The sequence below is a fragment of the Pan troglodytes genome, chromosome 7 (assembly GCF_028858775.2).
Source record: "Pan troglodytes isolate AG18354 chromosome 7, NHGRI_mPanTro3-v2.0_pri, whole genome shotgun sequence".
NCBI lineage: Eukaryota > Metazoa > Chordata > Mammalia > Primates > Hominidae > Pan > Pan troglodytes.
The window spans coordinates 65540939-65560737 of record NC_072405.2 but is presented as its reverse complement, the minus strand read 5'-3'; the positions used below and the strand labels follow the sequence as shown (position 1 = coordinate 65560737).

The window sequence follows — 19799 nt, the reverse complement described above, 5'->3', positions numbered from 1 at the left end:
TTCCAGACTTTGAATGATTTTCTCTGTCAGGGTTCTCTACTATTAGTATTGACAGTCCTTTCCATAGAGTACTTTGTATAATGAGCCTTAAAGGTCCTTATGACCTCCTGCTCTAGAGGCTGGATTAGAGACATAGTGTTTGGGGGCAAGTAAATCACTTGATGCTTTTAGTGTTGAACTCGTGGGGTTCTCGGTAGCCAGGGGCATTGTCCAGTACTCAAAGAACTTTAAAAGGCAGTCCCTTACTGGCAAAGTACTTTCAGACTTCAGGGTCAAAGCATCAGTGGACTCAATTCAGAAAAAGGATTCTTGTTGTCCAGGCCTTCTTGTTGTAGTCAGAAGACTAGCAAGCAGCTGGTGTTTTATCTTTTCCTTTCAAGACTCGGGGGTTAGCGGTTTTGTAGATAAGGGCTGTCCTGGTCATAAACCTGACTGCATTATACAAAACGGTAGAGTTAGCCCATCCCTTCCTGTCTTAAATCCTAGTGCTCATTTCTCTTCCTTACTAATAAATGTATTTTGTGGCCCTTTTTTTAAATTTTTTTTTTTTTTTTCCAGAATAGGACACTTGTCTGCATTGAAAACCTGTTCAAGCAGACAGAACTCAGTGATTTTCTTAATGGCATCTGGGGACTTGTCTGCTGCCTCTTGGTTGGTAGAAGCTGCTACTCCTGTTATCTTGGCATTTTTAAAAACCAGACCTCTTTCTAAAATTATCAAACCATCCTTTACTGGCATTAAATAATCCAGCTTTAGATACTTCACCTTCCTTTTTTTTAAAGTTGTCATATGACTTCATTTTTTCTTGAATCATACTACAGTCTTTAGGCATGTAGCAATTTTGTACCCACATAATAGCTGCATTTTCAATATGAGATAAAAAGGTATTTCATTAAAAAGTGTTAAGGTTTTTGCACCTGTTGGTGTGTAGCTTCAGCAATGGCTTCATGAGTTTTCTTGTTTTTTTTTCCCACAATTATTCTTACGCTGTATTCATTTATCTTGAGATAGCAGGCAGCCACAGTTACAGACCTCAATCTGTGGTATATATCAAGCAATTCAACTTTTTCTTGTAATGTCATGATTTTTCTCTAGGTGGGAGCACTTCTGGCATCACTAGTGGCTCTTCAAATGAGTCTCATGGTGTTATTCAAAGTTTGCATTAAACACTATGAAATTGTACTAAACACTATGAAAAATATGCAAAACCCACAAAAGATCACTTTTTACCATGATGAGCAGTTTGCCGGAGAGACAAACTGCTCACACAGAGATGATTACATCACATAGGGTTTCTTTTTTTTTTTTCTTTTTTTTGAGACGGAGTCTCGCTCTGTCGCCCAGGCTGGAGTGCAGTGGCGTGATCTCAGCCCACTGCAGGCTCCACCTCCCAGGTTCACGCCATTCTCCTGCCTCAGCCTCCCGAGTAGCTGGAACTGCAGATGCCTGATACCACGCCCGGCTAATTTTTTGTATTTTTAGTAGAGACGGGGTATCACCATGTTAGCCAGGATGGTCTCGATCTTCTGACCTCATGATCCGCCCGCCTCAGCCTCCCAAAGTCACATAGGGTTTTAAGTGGGTGCTCATGACACTTGGGCCCACACAGTAGCATTGTGGGCGGGGGGTTGGGGGGTGGTACAAAATTATTTCAGTAATACGTACTATAATTTTGTGCAGTTTATGATTTTACATTTGTTTACATGTCTCTTAACTGTGAATGGCGCTACGTATGTATGGTCTGTAAGTGCTTGTGTGCTTAAGTTTTGGTAAGTTTTAACTTCTTATACTTTGTGTATATTTTATGGTAGTAAATGATAAAATAAGCTAGTACCAACATATTTTATGCATTCATAACATACCTAGCTTTTTCTTAAATTTTTAATATTTCTAGGCTACTTAATTTGTCCGTGAATTTTTTTCAAATCATCACAAATCTCCAAAAAGCTTACCAAAATATTTATTGAAAAATATCTGGGTATAAGGGGAACCACACAGTTCAAACCTGTGTTGTTCAAGGGTCAAGTGTATATTCACTCGGTGGAAATTTTATAGCTATTAATAATAAATTGTTATGTCTGAAGTAGGTGTAGGAACGTACCAACCAACCACTTTTTATTTCCTACTGGGCTTTTTTTTTTTTTTTTTTTTAAGCTTATCTTACAGGTAAAATAAACACATTTTGTAGCTGCTCTTCTGCCTTACCACTATACCTCATTATCATCCATCATTTATATTTATTTAAGCACCTACTGTACTAGACACTTGAAATAATTATGTTCATGTGTTACTAATAAATGTATTGAGTTTATGTAACATGAAGAACATTTTTAAAAATACTAAGTCAGCAATTCTTACATTATTCTGGTAGTATGTACTGAGATATGCTATAATATTTTTATTCTCTTACACAATACTGACCTCTAGAGATAAAGCACTGTAAATTCACTTCTTAGTAAAACTGGTTTTTGGAATATTTATGAAAAGGATTAAGAGGATTTTTTTTCTCTTCATTTTTTTTTTACTTTTATGAATAATTTCAAACAAACATAAAATTATAATGAATACTTATATACCCCTTCATCCTGATTTAACAGTTGATAACAGTTTTACATATTTGCTTTCCTATTTTTTGGCCTATGTACCTTAAAGAAAATTATAAGGATCATAATAAACATTTTACCCTTATACTTCAGTATGCATCTCTAAAAAGTAAGATTTTCTACAAAAGGACAGTATATTAATATAATAAAATTAACAGTTATTTCCTAATGTCATCAAATATTTACATTTCCCCGATTGCTGCTAAAGTGGATTTTACAGCTGGTTGCTTCAAACCAAGATCCAGTCAACCAACAAGCATTTATTTTGGTTGATAGGTTGTTAAGTTAAGGTTTCTTAATCTAGAACAACCCCTAGGCCCCTTATGCCCCCCATGACATTGATGTTGGGAAGCTTAAGTCATTTCTCCTTTAGAATAGTCTGTCTTTTGGACTTGTCTGATTGTTTCCAAAGGGTGTCATTTAACTTCTTTATTTTTATATCCTCTTATAAAAAGTGCAGATTAGATCTGAATCCTTGATTGGATTGAGGTTAAGCATTTTTGTCATGAATACATTGTAGGTATTTTTCACATACTTCCTACTGCATCATATTACACAATACTTGTCTCGCCATTCATGATGCTCAGATGATTAAAGTGTTCATGACCTGATCTCTTAGTTACAAAATTTTTATTTTTTTGCTACTAGCAAGTAATCTGGAGAGATTTTGACATCATGTGAGATTCAGTTTTATTAAACCTTTTGCATAATAGTTTTAAGCTCTATTAAAGATGTTATAAAATGAGATTTTCTATTTCTGTTGTTTCTGCATATATTAGCATGAATTCTTCTACAGAGAACTTTCTCTATTAACTGGAATTAATTTGTTTATCCTGAAATGTTTCTTCTAGAAAAGCAGGATAAATGTTTAATTCTTTTACTTTATTTACCAATTTTCAGAGTGAGGAGTTAGAGTATAGAACCCTTCCAGCGGTAACATGTTTTTCCAGGAAGGAACAGGCTTTCTCTCTCTGTAAAATATTCTTATGATCTTAATGAATTTTATATGTTCAGTGTGGTTCAGACAACTACTGTTATTAGTTTTAAGTTAAATTTGTTCTTTTTGTTGCTTTTACTAATGCCTTTATTTATCCTTTTTTCTTTACATACTCATATAGTCCTTTTCTTTAGACATTGTCTCATTGTCTCTTGGTTCACTACTATAAGCGTCAGTGAAATTAGCATATTTCATCCTTGACCATCATTTCATTTTAGACAGTTATATTTTTTTGATGTTTACTTTTCGACTCTGCTGTTCAGCTTGTCAGAGTTAAATGGTGTCCTTTAACTTTTATCAGCCAACTATGAGAAAACCATTTATACACCTTTATTCTTTTACCTTATTCCCATCTTTGGTTTCCCCTTAAATCCACAGTTAAATTTGTTCAATGGTAACCGACAATGCATTTGCTAAGAGTTTCTCAGTCACCCCTTGGTTGGATAAAGCTTGTCCTCTAATAGATTACCTTAGAAGAGCTAACTCATGGTATGATCTTCCCTGAGTACATGCTAACAACTTTGTCTATAGTCTTGATACTTAAAAGACTACTTGGCTAGTTATACAGTCTTTGGTTCACCCTGTATTAGTTTCCTCGGGCTGTCATAACAAGTTAACCACAAACTTGAAACAACAGAAAATTATTCTTTCAAAGTTTTGGAGGCCAGAAGTCTGGTATCAAGGAGTCAGTGGGGCCATACTTTCTCTGCAGGCTTGGAGGAAGTTTTCTCTTGCAGCTTTTGGTGGCTACAGACATTGTTGGCATTCCTTAGTCAGTAGATGCATCACTTCAGCCAGTCTCTGCCTATCTTCACATGACAGTCTCCTTTCTGTCTCCCCTGCTTATAAGGACACCAGTCATTAGATTTAGAGCCCACCTGTCATTAGATTTAGAGCCCACCTTACTCCACTATGACCTGAGCTGAACTAATTGCATTTGCAAAGATCCTGCCTCCAAATGAGTTCACAATCTGAAGGTTCCAAGTGGACATGAAGTTTGGTAGGACACTGTTCATTCAACCCACTAAACTTCAATGATGTAACTATGATGTCTTTTAGAATTGGCATTCTGGGCAAATTTCCCATGTACTCAGTATGTCTCTCAGTGTAGATGTTTAGGTCCTCTCCTAATTTTTTTATTTTGTTAGAGACAAGATCTCACTCTGTTGCCCAGGCTGAAGTGCAGTGGCATGATCATAGCTCACTGCAGCCTTTAACTCTTGGGCTCAACAAGTGATCCTCCGACCTTGGCCTCCCAGAGTACTAGGATTATAGGCACAAGCCACTGAGCCCAGACTAAGGTTCTCTTTTGTTTTTTAGGGACATTTTCTTGAATTGCAATTTTAAAGATTAGCTCTATCCCATTAATTTTTCTTTTTCAGGGACTCCTTATATATGTATGTTGACTCTTTTTTGTTTTCTTTTTTTTTTTAATCTATCACTTTCTCTGTGGTCCCTTTTATCTGTTTACTTGTTTCACTTTCCTTTTTGCTTTTCTCATTGCTTGCTATACTTTTGGAGAAGTCTGTTGCCCTTTGTGTGTCCTGTGATTTAGTGCTAAGCCTGCAGTGATTTTGTTCTTTTCTTTTTATTCAGTTTCTTTTCTGTGTTATATGAGCTCCCACTTTACATCTTGTTATTGTTTGCCCATCTTTTCTGAGTTGTTGATCTTGTGTTTCATGGCATTTATTCAATATATTGTTGCTTATTATTTTTAATCATGTTAGAATATTGGGTTTATGGTTTTTCTCTGCATTGTGGAAATTTGAGTATCTTGAAATGTTTTAATCTATGTTCTCTATGTTTTCTTTTTATATTTTTCAGTGGACATTGCAGTTTTATACTTCTTATCCCTGTTTGGGCCAGCTATTGTGGGATTAATGGAAGGTTGGTGGCAGGAAGGGAGTTTGGATGATTCTCAGTTCAGGAGCTTTCATTTCTGTTAGTGTGGGAAAGGCTTTATCTTCATTGTCAGTATGGTTTTTGGTTTTCAGAGCTCTTCTTTCTTGTTTGATCTGACCTTGTTTCGATAAAGCCCCTATCTTAATCTCTTCCTTCTCTTCAGCTCTAGTTGCTACCTTCCAAATCCCAAAAGATGTCTTACATCATCATCCCCTCCCTTGCTGCCACCAGGATGTTCTCAAGACTACAATTCTGGTCCCGTATCTCCTCCAAGCTGCTGCTTGATGCTTTGTTGCCAAGTTTCAAGCCTTTTTCAATACTTCCCATTTTAGATGGAACCTCTTCCTTCTGGGGAGAAATCCTGGCTGCTGTTATCTGAGTCCTACAGCCACTGAGAGTTCTCTGACCTCTTAACTCCTCTGTGAAGCTCTTGCTATAATCCCCACACTAGGGTCAATTCCAGCGCTTATCCTGCTGTTCTTCAGTGTTTACCTCCCTACTTTCTCATACGTTTGTGTTGGTAGCTCTCTTCTGTCTCCTACTTACTCTGTAGGTACAGAGCATGGGTATTTCTATTTGTTCTTCTTGTTGCTGTGTATAGTTTTTAGAAGGAGGTATGAGAAGAGTCCAGGAGACTGCCATCATTCTTGGGGAACTCAGAAACCCAAACTCAGCTAATGTTTTTGATTTTTTTCTCTGCAGCCAGAAATAAGCTGGTGATGCAGCTGGTTTCATTACTAGCCATGGTGGACTATATCTTGCCCTGTAGTGAGTGACTGCTAAAACAACAATCTAATTGGGATAATTCTGAGTAAGTTTGTTCTCTTGTATAGTTTTATAGTCAGTGAAGAAAACTTCCAAACCAGGAAAATCATCTGAAGCCACCTCTGACATCCCCTTCCCTTTTAAAAATTCTATTCTATTTTGAAATCTAAGGCTTTTTCTTTAATACTCTCTGATAAGGCTGATATGTAAACCTAACTCACCTCTTTTAACTGTTTTCTGTTTATAAAGTCACTTAGGAGATTGAGCTAATATTCAAATAATTGAAACCATGAGTATATAGAAGTGGAGGCAGTATAGGAGAAAATGCGTTTTAAAATTGGAGTTAGGGAAGTTACTTGTGCTTATGTTGCAGGTTGGGTTCTCCAGGAATCAGACTTGGAGCTGGAGATTAGCTTCAGGGTGTTTATTAGGGAGTGCTGTTGGGATCACAACTGTGAAAGAGAGGGAAGGAAGTTGGATAGATGCAGGGAGAAGTGGAGTTGCAGTGTCATCCCAGTGGAGCATGGGAATCCTTAAGCCAAATATTTAATAGTCGTTGTCTTTGGTTATGCAAGATAACATGATCTTTTTTAGTTTTGTCTTAATACATGTCTATTTTACAAATACATATATACTACTTTTGTACTCTGAAAAAAACTTTCTGTTTTGGGGGAAAATACAAATAATTTTTTAGAAGAGAGTTATTTTGTCAGTCATACATGGCACTTTGGGTTCTGAAGAATATAACCTTTAGTTTTAAAGCTTCAGTGCCATTAATGGATATTATATTTGCTTTTCAGCTTGGGCAATGGTAGATGGTGGTTCAAATGTGAAAGCCCGCTCTTCCTACAATGAGAAGACCCCAAGGATCGTTGTGTCTCGTTCCCATTCAGGGATGGTCAAACAGGTCGCTCTTCAGACTTTTGGAAACCAGACTACAATTATCCCAGCTGGTGGTGCTGGTATGTTCCTCTTCCTGTGTGGTCCCTGGAGAATGTTCCTGGCATGGTCAAGGCTATGTTAGGAGACTAATTTGCTTGTCCATGCTTGGGAGGAAAGTGAGGAGGAGTGGTATACTTTCAAGGCAGGCTTGGTCTCCTGTTTGGTAACCTCGAGGGTGGGATTTTAGTCACTCTGCCCTTCTTATTAGAAAGAAGCAGTCTCACAACAGTGGTTTCTCTTTCTTGAATACACAAAAGCATATTCCCATTAGATCTACCACTAATTGCTTTTTATGCAATCTGATTTCAAAATAATTGTCTTACTTAACTGTGGGAATATCAGGGAGAGGAAGAAAGATCAAGCACTTAAGATGCTTCATGTGGCAGAAAGACGCCAGGAGTCATCATAAGTATTATTAGAAAGGCTAATCCCTGAGTCACTTTTAACACCCCTGAACTCTTTAACCTGCATACCTGGGATGAGCAAGAGAGGCTAGTGCGCACCCACCTTATCGTATATTCTCTACTATTGTATTATAGTCAGCCTAGTTTTTTGGAAAAGAAACCGATAATAAAATTTGAAGCCTCATGAGCCATATGTATACAGTCTCTGTTGCATACTATTATTTGATTTTCTTTAATGAACTTTTGAACATATTTTTTAAAGATTCTCATCTTAAGAGCCCTGTAAGAACAGGCCATGACCCGGATTTAGCTTGAGGGGCTGTTTGTCAACTCCTGTTATGAGTACTGTCTAACATGTCAGAAATGTTTTAATTCAGGTTAATAGCAAATTATGGTCAGAAAACAAATGTGTTGGAAAACCTTCTCAGCACACATAAAGGGAGAAGTAATACTTCTTTTTTGTTTTGTTTTGTTTTGTTTTTTCTCTTTTTGAGATACAGTCTCATTCTGTCTCCCACGCTGGAGTGCAGTGGTGTGATCTAGGCTCATCGCAACCTCCGCCTCCTGGGCTCAGGTGATTTTCGTGCCTCAGCCTCCCGAGTAGCTGGGACTACAGGCATGCACCACCATGCCTGGCTAATTTTTTATTTTTAGTAGAGACGGGGTTTTGCCACGTTGCCCAGGCTGGTCTTGAGCTCCTGAGCTCAGGCAGTCTGCCTGCTGTGGCCTCCCAAAGTGCTAGGATTACAGGCGTGAGCCACCACACCTGGTCAATACTTTTTAACTTTTATGCCTAATAATTTTAATTTTCTGTTCTATATATCTGCCTTCTTTCATATGGCTTCATTATTTTCTTAGAGGCCCTCTGTTAGGTTGGTTAGGAAAAGTAATGTCCAGAATACCCAGCAGGGATGAGATGACTAGGTTCTAGACCCAGTTTCTTCTGCATTTGTTTTATTACTTTAATTTTTAAATTCTGCCTCATTACAAAAAGGCTTTAGAGTGGTAGTGTTACTGTTAGTTCTCTTTCACATCAGGCCTACTTAGATGTTTAGGTAAAACTTGTGTGTATAATATGTCATTCCATAGAAAATGGCATGTAATGAATGTGTCATTCCATAGAAAATAACCACAATGTAGATTTAAAATTTTTAAATTGTAGGTATATATTTGGTTACATTTGAGACTAGCTTAATAAGTTACTTTGCAGGCCGGGTGCAGTGGCTCACGCCTGTAATCCCAGCACTTTGGGAGGCCAAGGCAGGCAGATCACGAGGCCAGGAGTTCAAGACCAGCATGACCAACACGGAGAAACCCTGTCTCTACTAAAAAATACAAAAAAATTTAGCAGGGCATGGTGGCACGCACCTGTAATCCCAGCTACTCAGGAGGCTGGGGCAGGAGAATCGCTTGAACCCGAGAGGTGGAGGTTGCAGTGAGCCAAGATCACGCTGTTGCACTCCAGCCTGGGTGACAGAGCGAGACTCTGTCTCAAAAAATAAATAAATAAATAAAAATAAACAATAAGTTACTTTGCAATGTATTTTTGTTCTGAGTTTAATGTTTATACAGTTACTTTAAAATTTTTTTAATTTGAAATAATTTTAAACTTAAGCAGTTGCAGAGACTGCAGCAAGCTCCTGCACACTCCATCCTGCTATTTTAACAGGATACTTAATCAAAAAAGTATGCTACTTTCTTAAAATTTTTTGAATAATAACCTAAATTCTTTGTTTATCTTTTAGGTTATAAAGTTTTAGCACTTTTGGATGTGCCTGATAAGAGTCAAGAAAAAGCTGATTTATATATCCATGTGACATACATCAAAAAGTGGGATATATGTGCTGGTAATGCCATCTTAAAAGCCCTAGGGGGGCATATGACTACCCTGAGTGGTGAAGAAATCAGTTACACTGGTTCAGACGGCATTGAAGGGGGACTCCTTGCTAGCATCAGAATGAACCACCAGGCCCTGGTCAGAAAACTCCCAGATCTAGAAAAGACAGGACATAAATGAGCATAACTGATTACAGGGTACAGTTCTTCACAGCTGAAATGGTTAGCCTGAGATGCTGGAAGCTTCAAAGGATTGGTGGAGACTATGCATGGTTAAGGCCATCCCGAACTTTTTAAAGTATTTATGAAGCATCAGAGACTTATTTTCCCTGTAATAGAATGCAAAATCAGGGAAAATGGGTTGCTTTGTGTCTCAAGTATTGTCTTTATTTTTGAGACTATTTTCATACAGTTGTCATACACAAGGCGCATATATGTATTTGTGAATTAAAATCTGTAGCTGAGTCTACATTGTTATGAGTCACCATTTTCACACAACATCATGAATCTTCACTGTTTGTTAGTACTTTCATATAGAATTTGGTTGAAGGAAAGATTGATTTTTGTGTAGATGTTTAATATAACTTTACAACTATATCTCATTGAAAATAAAGTCATTGGGGATTTTTACCTCTAATTTGGATGGAAAGCACAAGAAGCCACACATTCATTAATATGCAACAAATGTTGTATTTATGTTACTGAATATTTCTATGGATTAAAATAGAAAAAGTTTAATTGATTTTTTCTTTTAAATTTTAATAACAGGTTCACCAGCTGGTAGAAAATAGAGACACATGATGGTTTGCATTGTAATAATTTCTGTGTGTATGTGTGTGTGTTGTTTTGTTTTTATAAAGAAAAGTGTGTTTGTACCCATGAGTTCAGCATTTCTGCCATCTTGCTATTTTCATTTTCCCTGTGGAAGATGCATGGTTGCATCCTTTTCCTTCTGACCAACACTTAGTCTTTAACTTTGTAAGGTTCGGTTTAAGGTTTCAGGGTTAGCACTATAGTTTTGGTTCATTTTCTCATTAACGATAAAATATGCTGTAAGGCACTATAAGAATATAAATGATTCTATTACAATTGAAAGTTACTTGACATTACATGAATTGAACTGGCTTTCATTATCTTCAGACACTTTGTTTTAGTGTTTTTTTTTAATTTGCTAGGTTTGTATATAGAAGATCCTTTCATTATCAAGAATGAGTATGGTTGCTTTTGCCATGGTTGCTTTTACTATTAATAAATGTATCTAGCCTACCCAAACTCTGTAGTAACTTTTGAGATTCTCTTAATTTCCCCTCAGATTAAAATAGAGAAGGTTGAAAGTACTTTTTGATGAAATTTTTTCTAGTCTGGTTAGAAAAAAAAAGTTGTGACGTATTCATTGTGTTACCGTAACTAGAACCTTGCTTTGTGAACTGTCTTTCATTGGGATGTATGGTTTCTCTCAATGTGAAATCTGGAAACTTCATGTAAACTATCCATGCCATTATTTCATGTGACTCCAGTGCCCTTGTATTCCATAACATGCTGATGAGAGGGATTTCTCACGGTTTCTTTCTTTGCTAAATTTTTTAACCATAAAGCAGCTTTCCCTTTATTTTCCCATCTTGGAAGTAAAATTGACCAAAGAATGTACGTTCTAGCCTGGTGGAATGTGCATACTTTAGGTTTGTATGTTACATTGTCCAAAGCCCTTTACTTTTTCTTATTAGTAAACTGAATCTAATATGACACAAATGTTTTCACCCAATCTCTTGCAACTGGTCAAATTCGAGAAGGTGTTGGGCCTTAGTAGTAGGCCTGTTCAGTGAAAATTCATTCAAAGTTTTGGTAGGTGGAACACTTGATATTTAAATAGGACTTGAAAATTTTGAAAAGAGTATCAGAGACCTCATTTTTTTACTTTGCAATAAGCTGAAGAAACTTTCTTTTTCAGGAGAGATGGCAAAGGTATATGCTGTTGCCAGAGTCCTGTGGTATAAGCATCCGTTTTTATTATAGTATGTCAAAGTTAGGGAAATGGGACTGGCAAGTAAAAAATGGAATTTAATTTCAATGTTTTATGGGAACTCTGATTTAATGGGAAGCAAACTAGTTCATATTAGCAGGAATTATTTTATTTTTTCGAGACAGAGTTTCACTCTCGTTGGCCAGGCTGGAGTGCAATGGCGTGATCTCGGCTCACCGCAACCTCTGCTTCCCGGGTTCAAGCGATTCTCCTGCCTCAGCCTCCCAAGTAGCTGGGATTACAGGCATACACCACCACACCCAGCTAATTTTTTTGTATTTTTGTTAGAGACAGGGTTTCTCCATGTTGGTCAGGCTGGTCTCGAACTCCCGACCTCAGGTGATCCGCCCACCTCGGCCTCCCAAAGTGATGATTTTATTTTTATTTTTAATTGTATTAATCTGCATCTAGATAATGACTTTGTGAAGGGTGTGTGTTGTGTGCAAAACTTAAGATATTGGTTGAGAGTTAAATACATTATTTTTATAATATGTTGGGTATAGTCTAGTTACTAATGATTTTTTTTAAGTACTTTTATAAAAAGTTCATTTTTAAAATTGTTTGTTTTTAAAAGCCAATATACGTTGCAGAATTAGGAACAGTATTTATATTTATTTACACAAGACATTGTGCCATAGCATCCTAGTAAAACACCTTCATGAATGAGTAATGTAATCTCCCAGAATTACATTAAAATTATTTCTAAAAAGTAGCAAAGTCATTACCTTTTGCTTTTAATGACCCACACCTCACCAGCTCCTGGTCTTTTCTTCACTGTTGCCCTTATTTTGAGGCAATTTTTCTTAAAATATGACTTTTATGCACCACATTTAGTAGAGGCAGTGACATCAGTGATCTCAGTACCCATCAGCTGTCTCCCTCCTCTGCCCCTCTTCATCTCTTCTACCTTGTGACCATTTCCCTTACCGGTTTATGTTCTCTGTCTCTGCTTTTCTTTCTTAGCCAGGATACTTCCCTCACAACTCTCACTCCCAAATTCTTTTAGATATACATTTTTCTGGATATTGGCTGCTGAAATCTGAAGCTCTGGTAAAGTTCCTAGTATCAGAGATCAATCCTGGAGGAGGCCTAGTTCACTATTAGATTACAAAGACTCCTCACAAAGTAAAGGAAAATCACTTTCAAAACCACAAACCTTTACGTTGTCAAGTCTAATATGAGTGTTTTTACGAAGTATTTCTTTCTACCCATTGTTCAAGAATGTAAATGTAAAAAAAAAATACAAGAGAGTTGGGTAGATACGCATGCTTGAGGAAACTTGCTTTTACTGTTTTCCTACTTGTATCCCCAGTTCAGTTGAATTTACAAGGACCTACAAGATGGTCATGTTTGTCTTGGTATGTGCTACCCCAATTTTAGTGTTTCTTTCTTTATTTTAAATCAGTAATTATTCAGTTGATTGTTTATACTATATAATGAAGTAACAAAAACATTTTGGTTTGTATGTTTTAAGTAACAGTTGTGCAAATTCCTCTTGTTTGTTAGGTGCTCTCTTTGAATATTTTGTGAACTGTGTCAGAGGGAGAGGGGTGGTGGCTAGGAAGAGGGTCAGAAAGAAGCTAGAGGGAGGTCAGGAGAAGGGTAACAGGGAGGATGCAAAGCAGACATCTACCCTGGTCACCCCAGGATCAGGATATCTGTCCTTGTTTCATGTTGAATTCAAAAATTGGATCTCACTTAGGCTTTGAAGGTGACAGCCATCTCTGATAGCTGAGCATAAGTAAAGAAAGGTGGAGTGCCAATGCAGAAAGGAAAATATTCAGCTTTCCTCTCTTAGATCGCACTTTGAAGATGGCCTTTTGGAGACAATCTGACGGGTTAAAACAGGAACTGTTGGAATTATTCTAGCTGTAACTACCAATTGGTTATGTGTTGATTGATCCTAGAAAGAAAAAATAATTTTTCATTTTAGATCTTGATTGAATTTAAGATGTATTTATATGCCTACAAAAGGTCTGTCTTGTAACTGTTGTATAAAATAAACCTAATCTATGGTTTCATTTTTAATCTAAAAAAAGTTGTGCCTTAACAATAGGGCATTGTATGTTAATAAGGGAAAACAACCTTTTTAGTAGATGGGGAAAATAGGAACTTTTTGCCATTAAAACTTAAGTTCTTTTGATGTTTTTAATATTATAGTTGGGGGAGATTCATTAAAATTAAATTGAAATAAAATTATTTTTGCATAACCTAGCATTTACAATTAAAGTATGTTTTTTATAAGAACTGGCATCTGGATGTATATAGGTCTGAAATAATATTTCATCTTTTGATTTTTAATTTTAATAATATTAGACCAGGATAGATCACATTTTTACAAATCTTAGTTTTAAATAAATTATTTCAGTGTGCTATTAGTCCTCTACAGTCATTTTGGTTTAAAAAATGACTATTTATTTATGGTAGCATATCAATAATTTATTAATGTTAAAAAATACTGTGTATGACATTACAAACCAGAACAGTTCCTGGGGGAGAGGATTCTAATTGATTGGCAGTTCTGAGAGGGCAAGAAGAATGGAACTTTATACTTCAAAAGGAGGTTTTGGTTTTACCAGGTACTGCTTATGTAAATCGTTTATTTTTATTTCATCAAAGCCTGGCAGGTATATGCATTCCAATTTACCATTGGCAAAGCTTTATTTATTTTTAAGGTTGGATGTCGAATTAATTTTGTGGGAAAATGAGATTTGTAAGTAGTTTTCTTTCTAGATAAGATAACATAAACCAAACTTTCAGAAGTTAAGGATGATGAATAATATTGAAATGACTTGTTATATGTTGTAAGGGTTCCCTTAAGTATCATAATTAACAATTTGTGGAAATTGAAAAAGCATACTGTGTTATTTGATTAGTAATATGTTCCCTTAAAATTCATTTTGAGGTGTATGTTATACACATAGTAAATTTTTGTTCAGGAATGACTTGCTCATTCTGTGTTTTTAAAAATAGGAAATAAGGCATAGTGAGTCATCATTACATCAATTAACCAAAAAATATTTCATCCCCTCCGTCACTGAAATTATCTACTTTAGCCACCTTTCTTATTCTCGTGTTAGGAGGGCACGTTTATGGACTTTTTAATTTCCATGTGCCATATTGTCCACTACCGGCAGTAGCCAAAGCTAGCTGTTTCAGTCCCACAGAAGAGACAGTGCTCTGCCGTGATGACAGGGCACTGCTAGGGCTGGTTTTTCTTGTTTTTCCCTTTTGGCAGTGTGGACTTCAGGAACTAGATGTATATGCACAAGGGATTGAGTTTACACTAAAATTAGGAAATAGAGTTTTCAATCTATGTTCTTGCCTCTTCATACTTTTATTTATTTTTTGTCATCCTGCCTTATACTGGGCTAACAATGAGATAAAATAAAAATACCTTTGAATACTCTTTTCCCTTTCCTGTATTTAAAGCCATGGAGGAACTAGACCATTAGCTGTTGCCGTCACATGCTTAGACACCAGTTTACTTAGCGTGTTATGACCTTCCTCACCCATACTACCAAATTTAAATGGGTCCCGACTTCACCCTCTGGAAGGAAGTGAACTCTTCTCTCCCCATGGTTTCAGAGCAATTTTTACCTGCAAGCACCATCTCTGTATGTGCTCTTACTAGATTATACAGTTCTTGAGAGGGATTGCATCTTGGTGTTTTTGTATTTCCACCTCAACCCCAGCACCTAGCCCAGTCTCTTGCACAAATTAAGTACTTAATGTGTGTGGAGCTAAATTGAATAAAGGATTATTAGCATTAGCATGTTTTGTGCCTTGGTTGTATAAGCTGGTTGTTTGTTTTGTTACCTTTGCAAATATTTATGATTATCACCCCCCCACATACTAAATTGTTTTTAAAAGTTTTGCCTTTCCTTCAGATACTACCCCAGGCAATTTGCTGTAGATGATGTGATTGCTTCCAATGACATAATTATCCCAAACTCTCTGCCCCGGATATACTTTGCCAAACAAAATTTGAATTCTCTGAATAAATTGGTCATGTCTAAAAGAGATGGTGTGCTGCATCTCCTTTTTTTTGCGCCCCCCCACCCCCGACCTTTTTTTCTCATTGTGGTAAAACACACATAAAAATTTACCATTTTAACCATTTTTAAGTGTACAGTTTAGTGGCAGTCAGTACATTTACAGTTTTATGCAACTACCTGGAACCATTTCCAGAACCTATTCATCATTTCTAAACAAACTATACTCATTAAATAGTAACTCTTCATTCTCCACCATCCTCGCCAACCACTGCTAAAATCCCTGTGCCCACCCCTGAGCCAACTCCTAGTAACTCTTCAGCTTTCTGTCTCTGAGTTCATCTGATTTTGAACTCTTAAGTCATCTGTTTGAGAACGGATGTACATGACATACATATTATAAAACTAACTTGAATCCTTTCTGAGATTTTTAAAAAGTAAGATGGAGGATAAAAAAAGAACAAAAGGAAAAAATTGTAGAAAGGTGGTAATGTTATTGAATATCAAGGTTTTGGTCTAGGTTTGGTTGTTTGCTTCACAGAAAGCCAATCACTGAGACAATGAATATTGCCAAGGAAGAAAGGCTTTATTTATTTAGGTGATGTTAAGTCAGGGAGATGGGAGATAAGTCTCAAATCTCTCAAATCTGTCTCTCACTGAATCCCCCCAAATTCCTGACTAAAGTTACAGGTTTATGTAGCAGAGAAGGAAAACAGGAGGGTGAGGAAATGGAGTGGGTCAACAGGCAGCAAGTGGTTGAATGAATGGTCTGGCATCTCATTGGATGGATGGGATGATTGGGTAAGATTCAGTTCCTTGCTATTAATACTATCTGGGAGGCCTGAAGGAACTCAGATAAGACAAATGTAAGTTTCAAGCTTTAAGCCCAGGAGGGTCAATATCTATGTTGATTGAAAAAAATTCCATAAACATCAGTTCTATTGGTTAGTTGGGCCAGTTTCACTAATAAAAAAAGTATGATGAAAAGGCTACACAGGCTTTTGTTCTTAAGTTTTGTAGGTGTTAGGCATCATCTAGCCTCTTTAGAATTTTTCAAGTTTCTTCTGAGGATCAATAAAGCAAGCTTCAAAATAGCAAGACCTCTCATTCCATCACTGGCAAACTGTTTCTCTCTTTAAGTCCATTGAGAACAACATTTTATTACCCACAACATTATCTTAATTTCTTCAGCTATAGTTCTTAAGTATAAATTGACATTCTTTCCAATGTTGCATGACTGAAATTTTGCACATTAAATTCCCTAAGGACTTCTTGGAAAAAGTATTTATTGACTTTGCAGGTTAGTACTTCCCCATTGACAAAGCTGCATGTAAAGATGGCTGGGTTGGGGAGACTGTGGGCTTGCTCTGAACGCTGGTGAATTCTGCCCCAGCCTCTGTTGTCTAGGTGGCCGGTGTTCTGGAATTCACTACCACTTCTTCCATATACTTCCAAGAACACTCTCCAGGTCCAGGCTACAATTGCATATGGAGGCAAAAAAATACCTGAATATTACAAGAAGTTCATGACTTCTTGATGCTTTTTAGAGACCTAAGTAATATTTTACTGTCTATGAGTCCATTTGGAGTATTGGGTTTATATGTTTAAAATATTGTAATTGCCTCAACGCCTATAATCCCAGCACTTTGGGAGGCCGAGGCTGGTGGGTTGCCTGAGGTCAGAAGTTTGAGACCAGCCTGGCCAACGTGCTGAAACCCCGTCTCTACTAAAACTGCAAAAATTAGCTGGGCATGGTGGCAGGCACTTGTAATCCCAGCTACTCAGGAGGCTGAGGTAGGAAAATTGCTTGAATCTGGGAGGCAGAGGTTGCAGTGAGCTGAGATCTTGCCACTGCACTCCAGCCTGGGTGACAGAGCAAGACTCCATCTCTCTCTCTCTCTCTCTCTATATATATATATTTAAGAGTCTAGCTTCTTGTGTTGGAACACCTTTGTTCATGGATTACATAAAAACAAGTAGTACCTAGAAGAGTACAGATCACAGAAGGTAAGCTGGTAAAAAGCAGGAAAGAGTACAGTGGATATTTGATAATTACTTGAGGAAGATAAATGTAATGTGTCCACATAAAAGGGTGGTGAATTGGATTATGTGCATCTGAGGATGGTTAGATAATTTGTATAATATTTTTACATTTCTTATGTCAACCTTACAGCCCATGGAGGGGAAGGCAAATATTCCCATTTTAGAGATGGTCTTCATACTGGCCAATAGTGACTTCCCGAACTGCCCAGTGGGTTTCCTGTCTTGCTGTCTGGCTTGAACTTTGCTGTGGCTAATTAGTGCTTTCTGGGAACTATTTTCCCCCCTTTGATTTCAGTGACCTTGTTTTCTTCTGCTTATCCTCCTACCTCTTCAACTATTCTTTTCAGTTTCTTTACTGTGTCCTCTGCTACAATTCACACTTCAATGTTTGTGTTTTCAAAGTTTCCATTTTTGGATCTCCATCATGTTCTCCCAGAGCAATTTTCAAATATCGCCTATGTGCTGATGACCACAGATTTATACGTCCCTGCTTTAAATTTATCCTACACTTTAGACCGATATTTTCAAATGCATATCTTTAATTGACTGTACTGCATGCTCCTCAAATTCAGTATGTTCAAATCTAAAGTAATTATGTTGCAGTACACAACCTCTGGTAGTCTCCTTAGCTAAAGATGATAGTGTCCAAAAAGCCTCCCAAACTAGGAAACTTAAGAGATATGTTCATCACCTTTCTCTAATTGTCTGCATCTGTTTTCACCCCATCTTCAAGAACTTATACTCACCAATGTCTCTTGAAACTATTTTTCCATTTGCCATTGAACAATTTTAGGTTCTATCATTAAATTGGTTTAGAAGATTTAAAAATAATTGAGGGGGTAGAACTGAAAGTAATTTTTCTTTCCAAGTTTAGTTTTCTTCCTGTTTTTTTGTTTTTGTTGAGACAAGGTCTCACTTTGTCACCTAGGCTGGAATGGAGTGGCACAATCTTGGATCACTGCAACCTCTGCCTCTTGGGTTCAAGCAGTTCTGACTCAGCCTGTTGAGTGCACACAGGTGTGCACCACCATGCCTGGTTAATTTTTGTATTTTTAGTAGACACAGGGCTTCGCCATGTTGGCCAGGGTGGTCTCTAACTCCTGGGCTCAGGTGATCTACCTGCCTCCCAAAGTGCTGGGATTACCGGCATGAGCCACTGTACCCAGCCGTCTTCCTAATTTAAAACAATGCATGCTCAAAAAGAAAATGAGTAAAATACAGATAAGTACAATGCAAAAAATAAAAAACCACCCTAATCCCACTATCCAAAGAAAACTGTGATTCACATTTTTATTGTATTTTTGTCTATATTTTCCTATGGAAATATAAATTGTATTGTGTATTTCAATAATAATAGAAATATGTTTTTTCTCTGCTTTTTTAACTTAGCAATATAGCTTTGATTTCTTATGTCAGTAGATATTCATTATAGCATAAGTTATAAAACATATTCAACTATACAGATGTGTATGATTTACTTAATGTATCCTCTTTTGTACAATTAGGTTATTTCCCATTTTAGCTATTACAAATAACATTACAATGATCACCCCTGGGATTACTTCCTTAAACTACTTCTATATAAAATAATACACACATTTAAAGAATTGAAGCAATGGAAACATTCTGATAAAATCAGTAAATATATGTTTATCATAGAAGAATTATAGATCAGCCAAAATAGCAGAACCCCACCCAGACAAACACTACATAATAGCTGCAAGTTCTAGAGCTCCCCAAGACCACTCTTAGCTTCAACTTATTAGAAGGATTTATAGAACTCAGTAAAACTGTTATATGGTAATTATTTATTAAAGCAAAAGGATAAAGATCAAGATCAACAGTGGGAAAAGGGTCATAGGGCAGAGTCCCTAAGAGTTCTAGATATAAGCTTCTAATTATCCTCTCCCAGTGGAGTCATGCAGACAGCACTTACTACTGTCATCAACTGTATGTGGCAACATGCATGGAGTATTGCCACCTTGGGAGTGTAAATGCCAGACAGGTTTATTTTGCCTACTTCCCAGATAAAGCCAATTTATCTAGACAGGGGAATTGCAATAGAGAAAGAGTTTAATACATGTAGAGCCTGTGTAAAGCTAAGTGGAAGATAAATGCTTTATTATGACTCAAATTAGCCTCCCTGAAAATTCAGAGACTAGGGTTTTTCAAGAATAGCTTGATGGGCAAGGGGCTAAGGAATGAGTGCTGCTGATTGGTTGGGGATGCAACCAATAGGGGTGTGAAAATCAGTCCTTGTGCATTGAGTCTGCTTCTGGACGGGGGCCACCA

At 37.0% G+C, this 19799-nt stretch overlaps 1 protein-coding gene across 1 annotated transcript in view; it reads left to right on the top strand.

The window, feature by feature from the left end:
- BPNT2 (3'(2'), 5'-bisphosphate nucleotidase 2) overlaps window positions 1-15492 on the top strand; it is a 35628-nt gene extending 20136 nt beyond the window's left edge. Inside the window, exons 4-5 of the mRNA XM_519770.8 lie at window positions 7068-7229; window positions 9359-15492. Coding sequence (XP_519770.2) covers window positions 7068-7229; window positions 9359-9630 — 434 coding nt within the window. The 3' untranslated portion in view covers window positions 9631-15492. The remainder of the gene's footprint in view (window positions 1-7067; window positions 7230-9358) is intronic.
- The last annotated feature ends 4307 nt before the right edge of the window (window positions 15493-19799 follow it).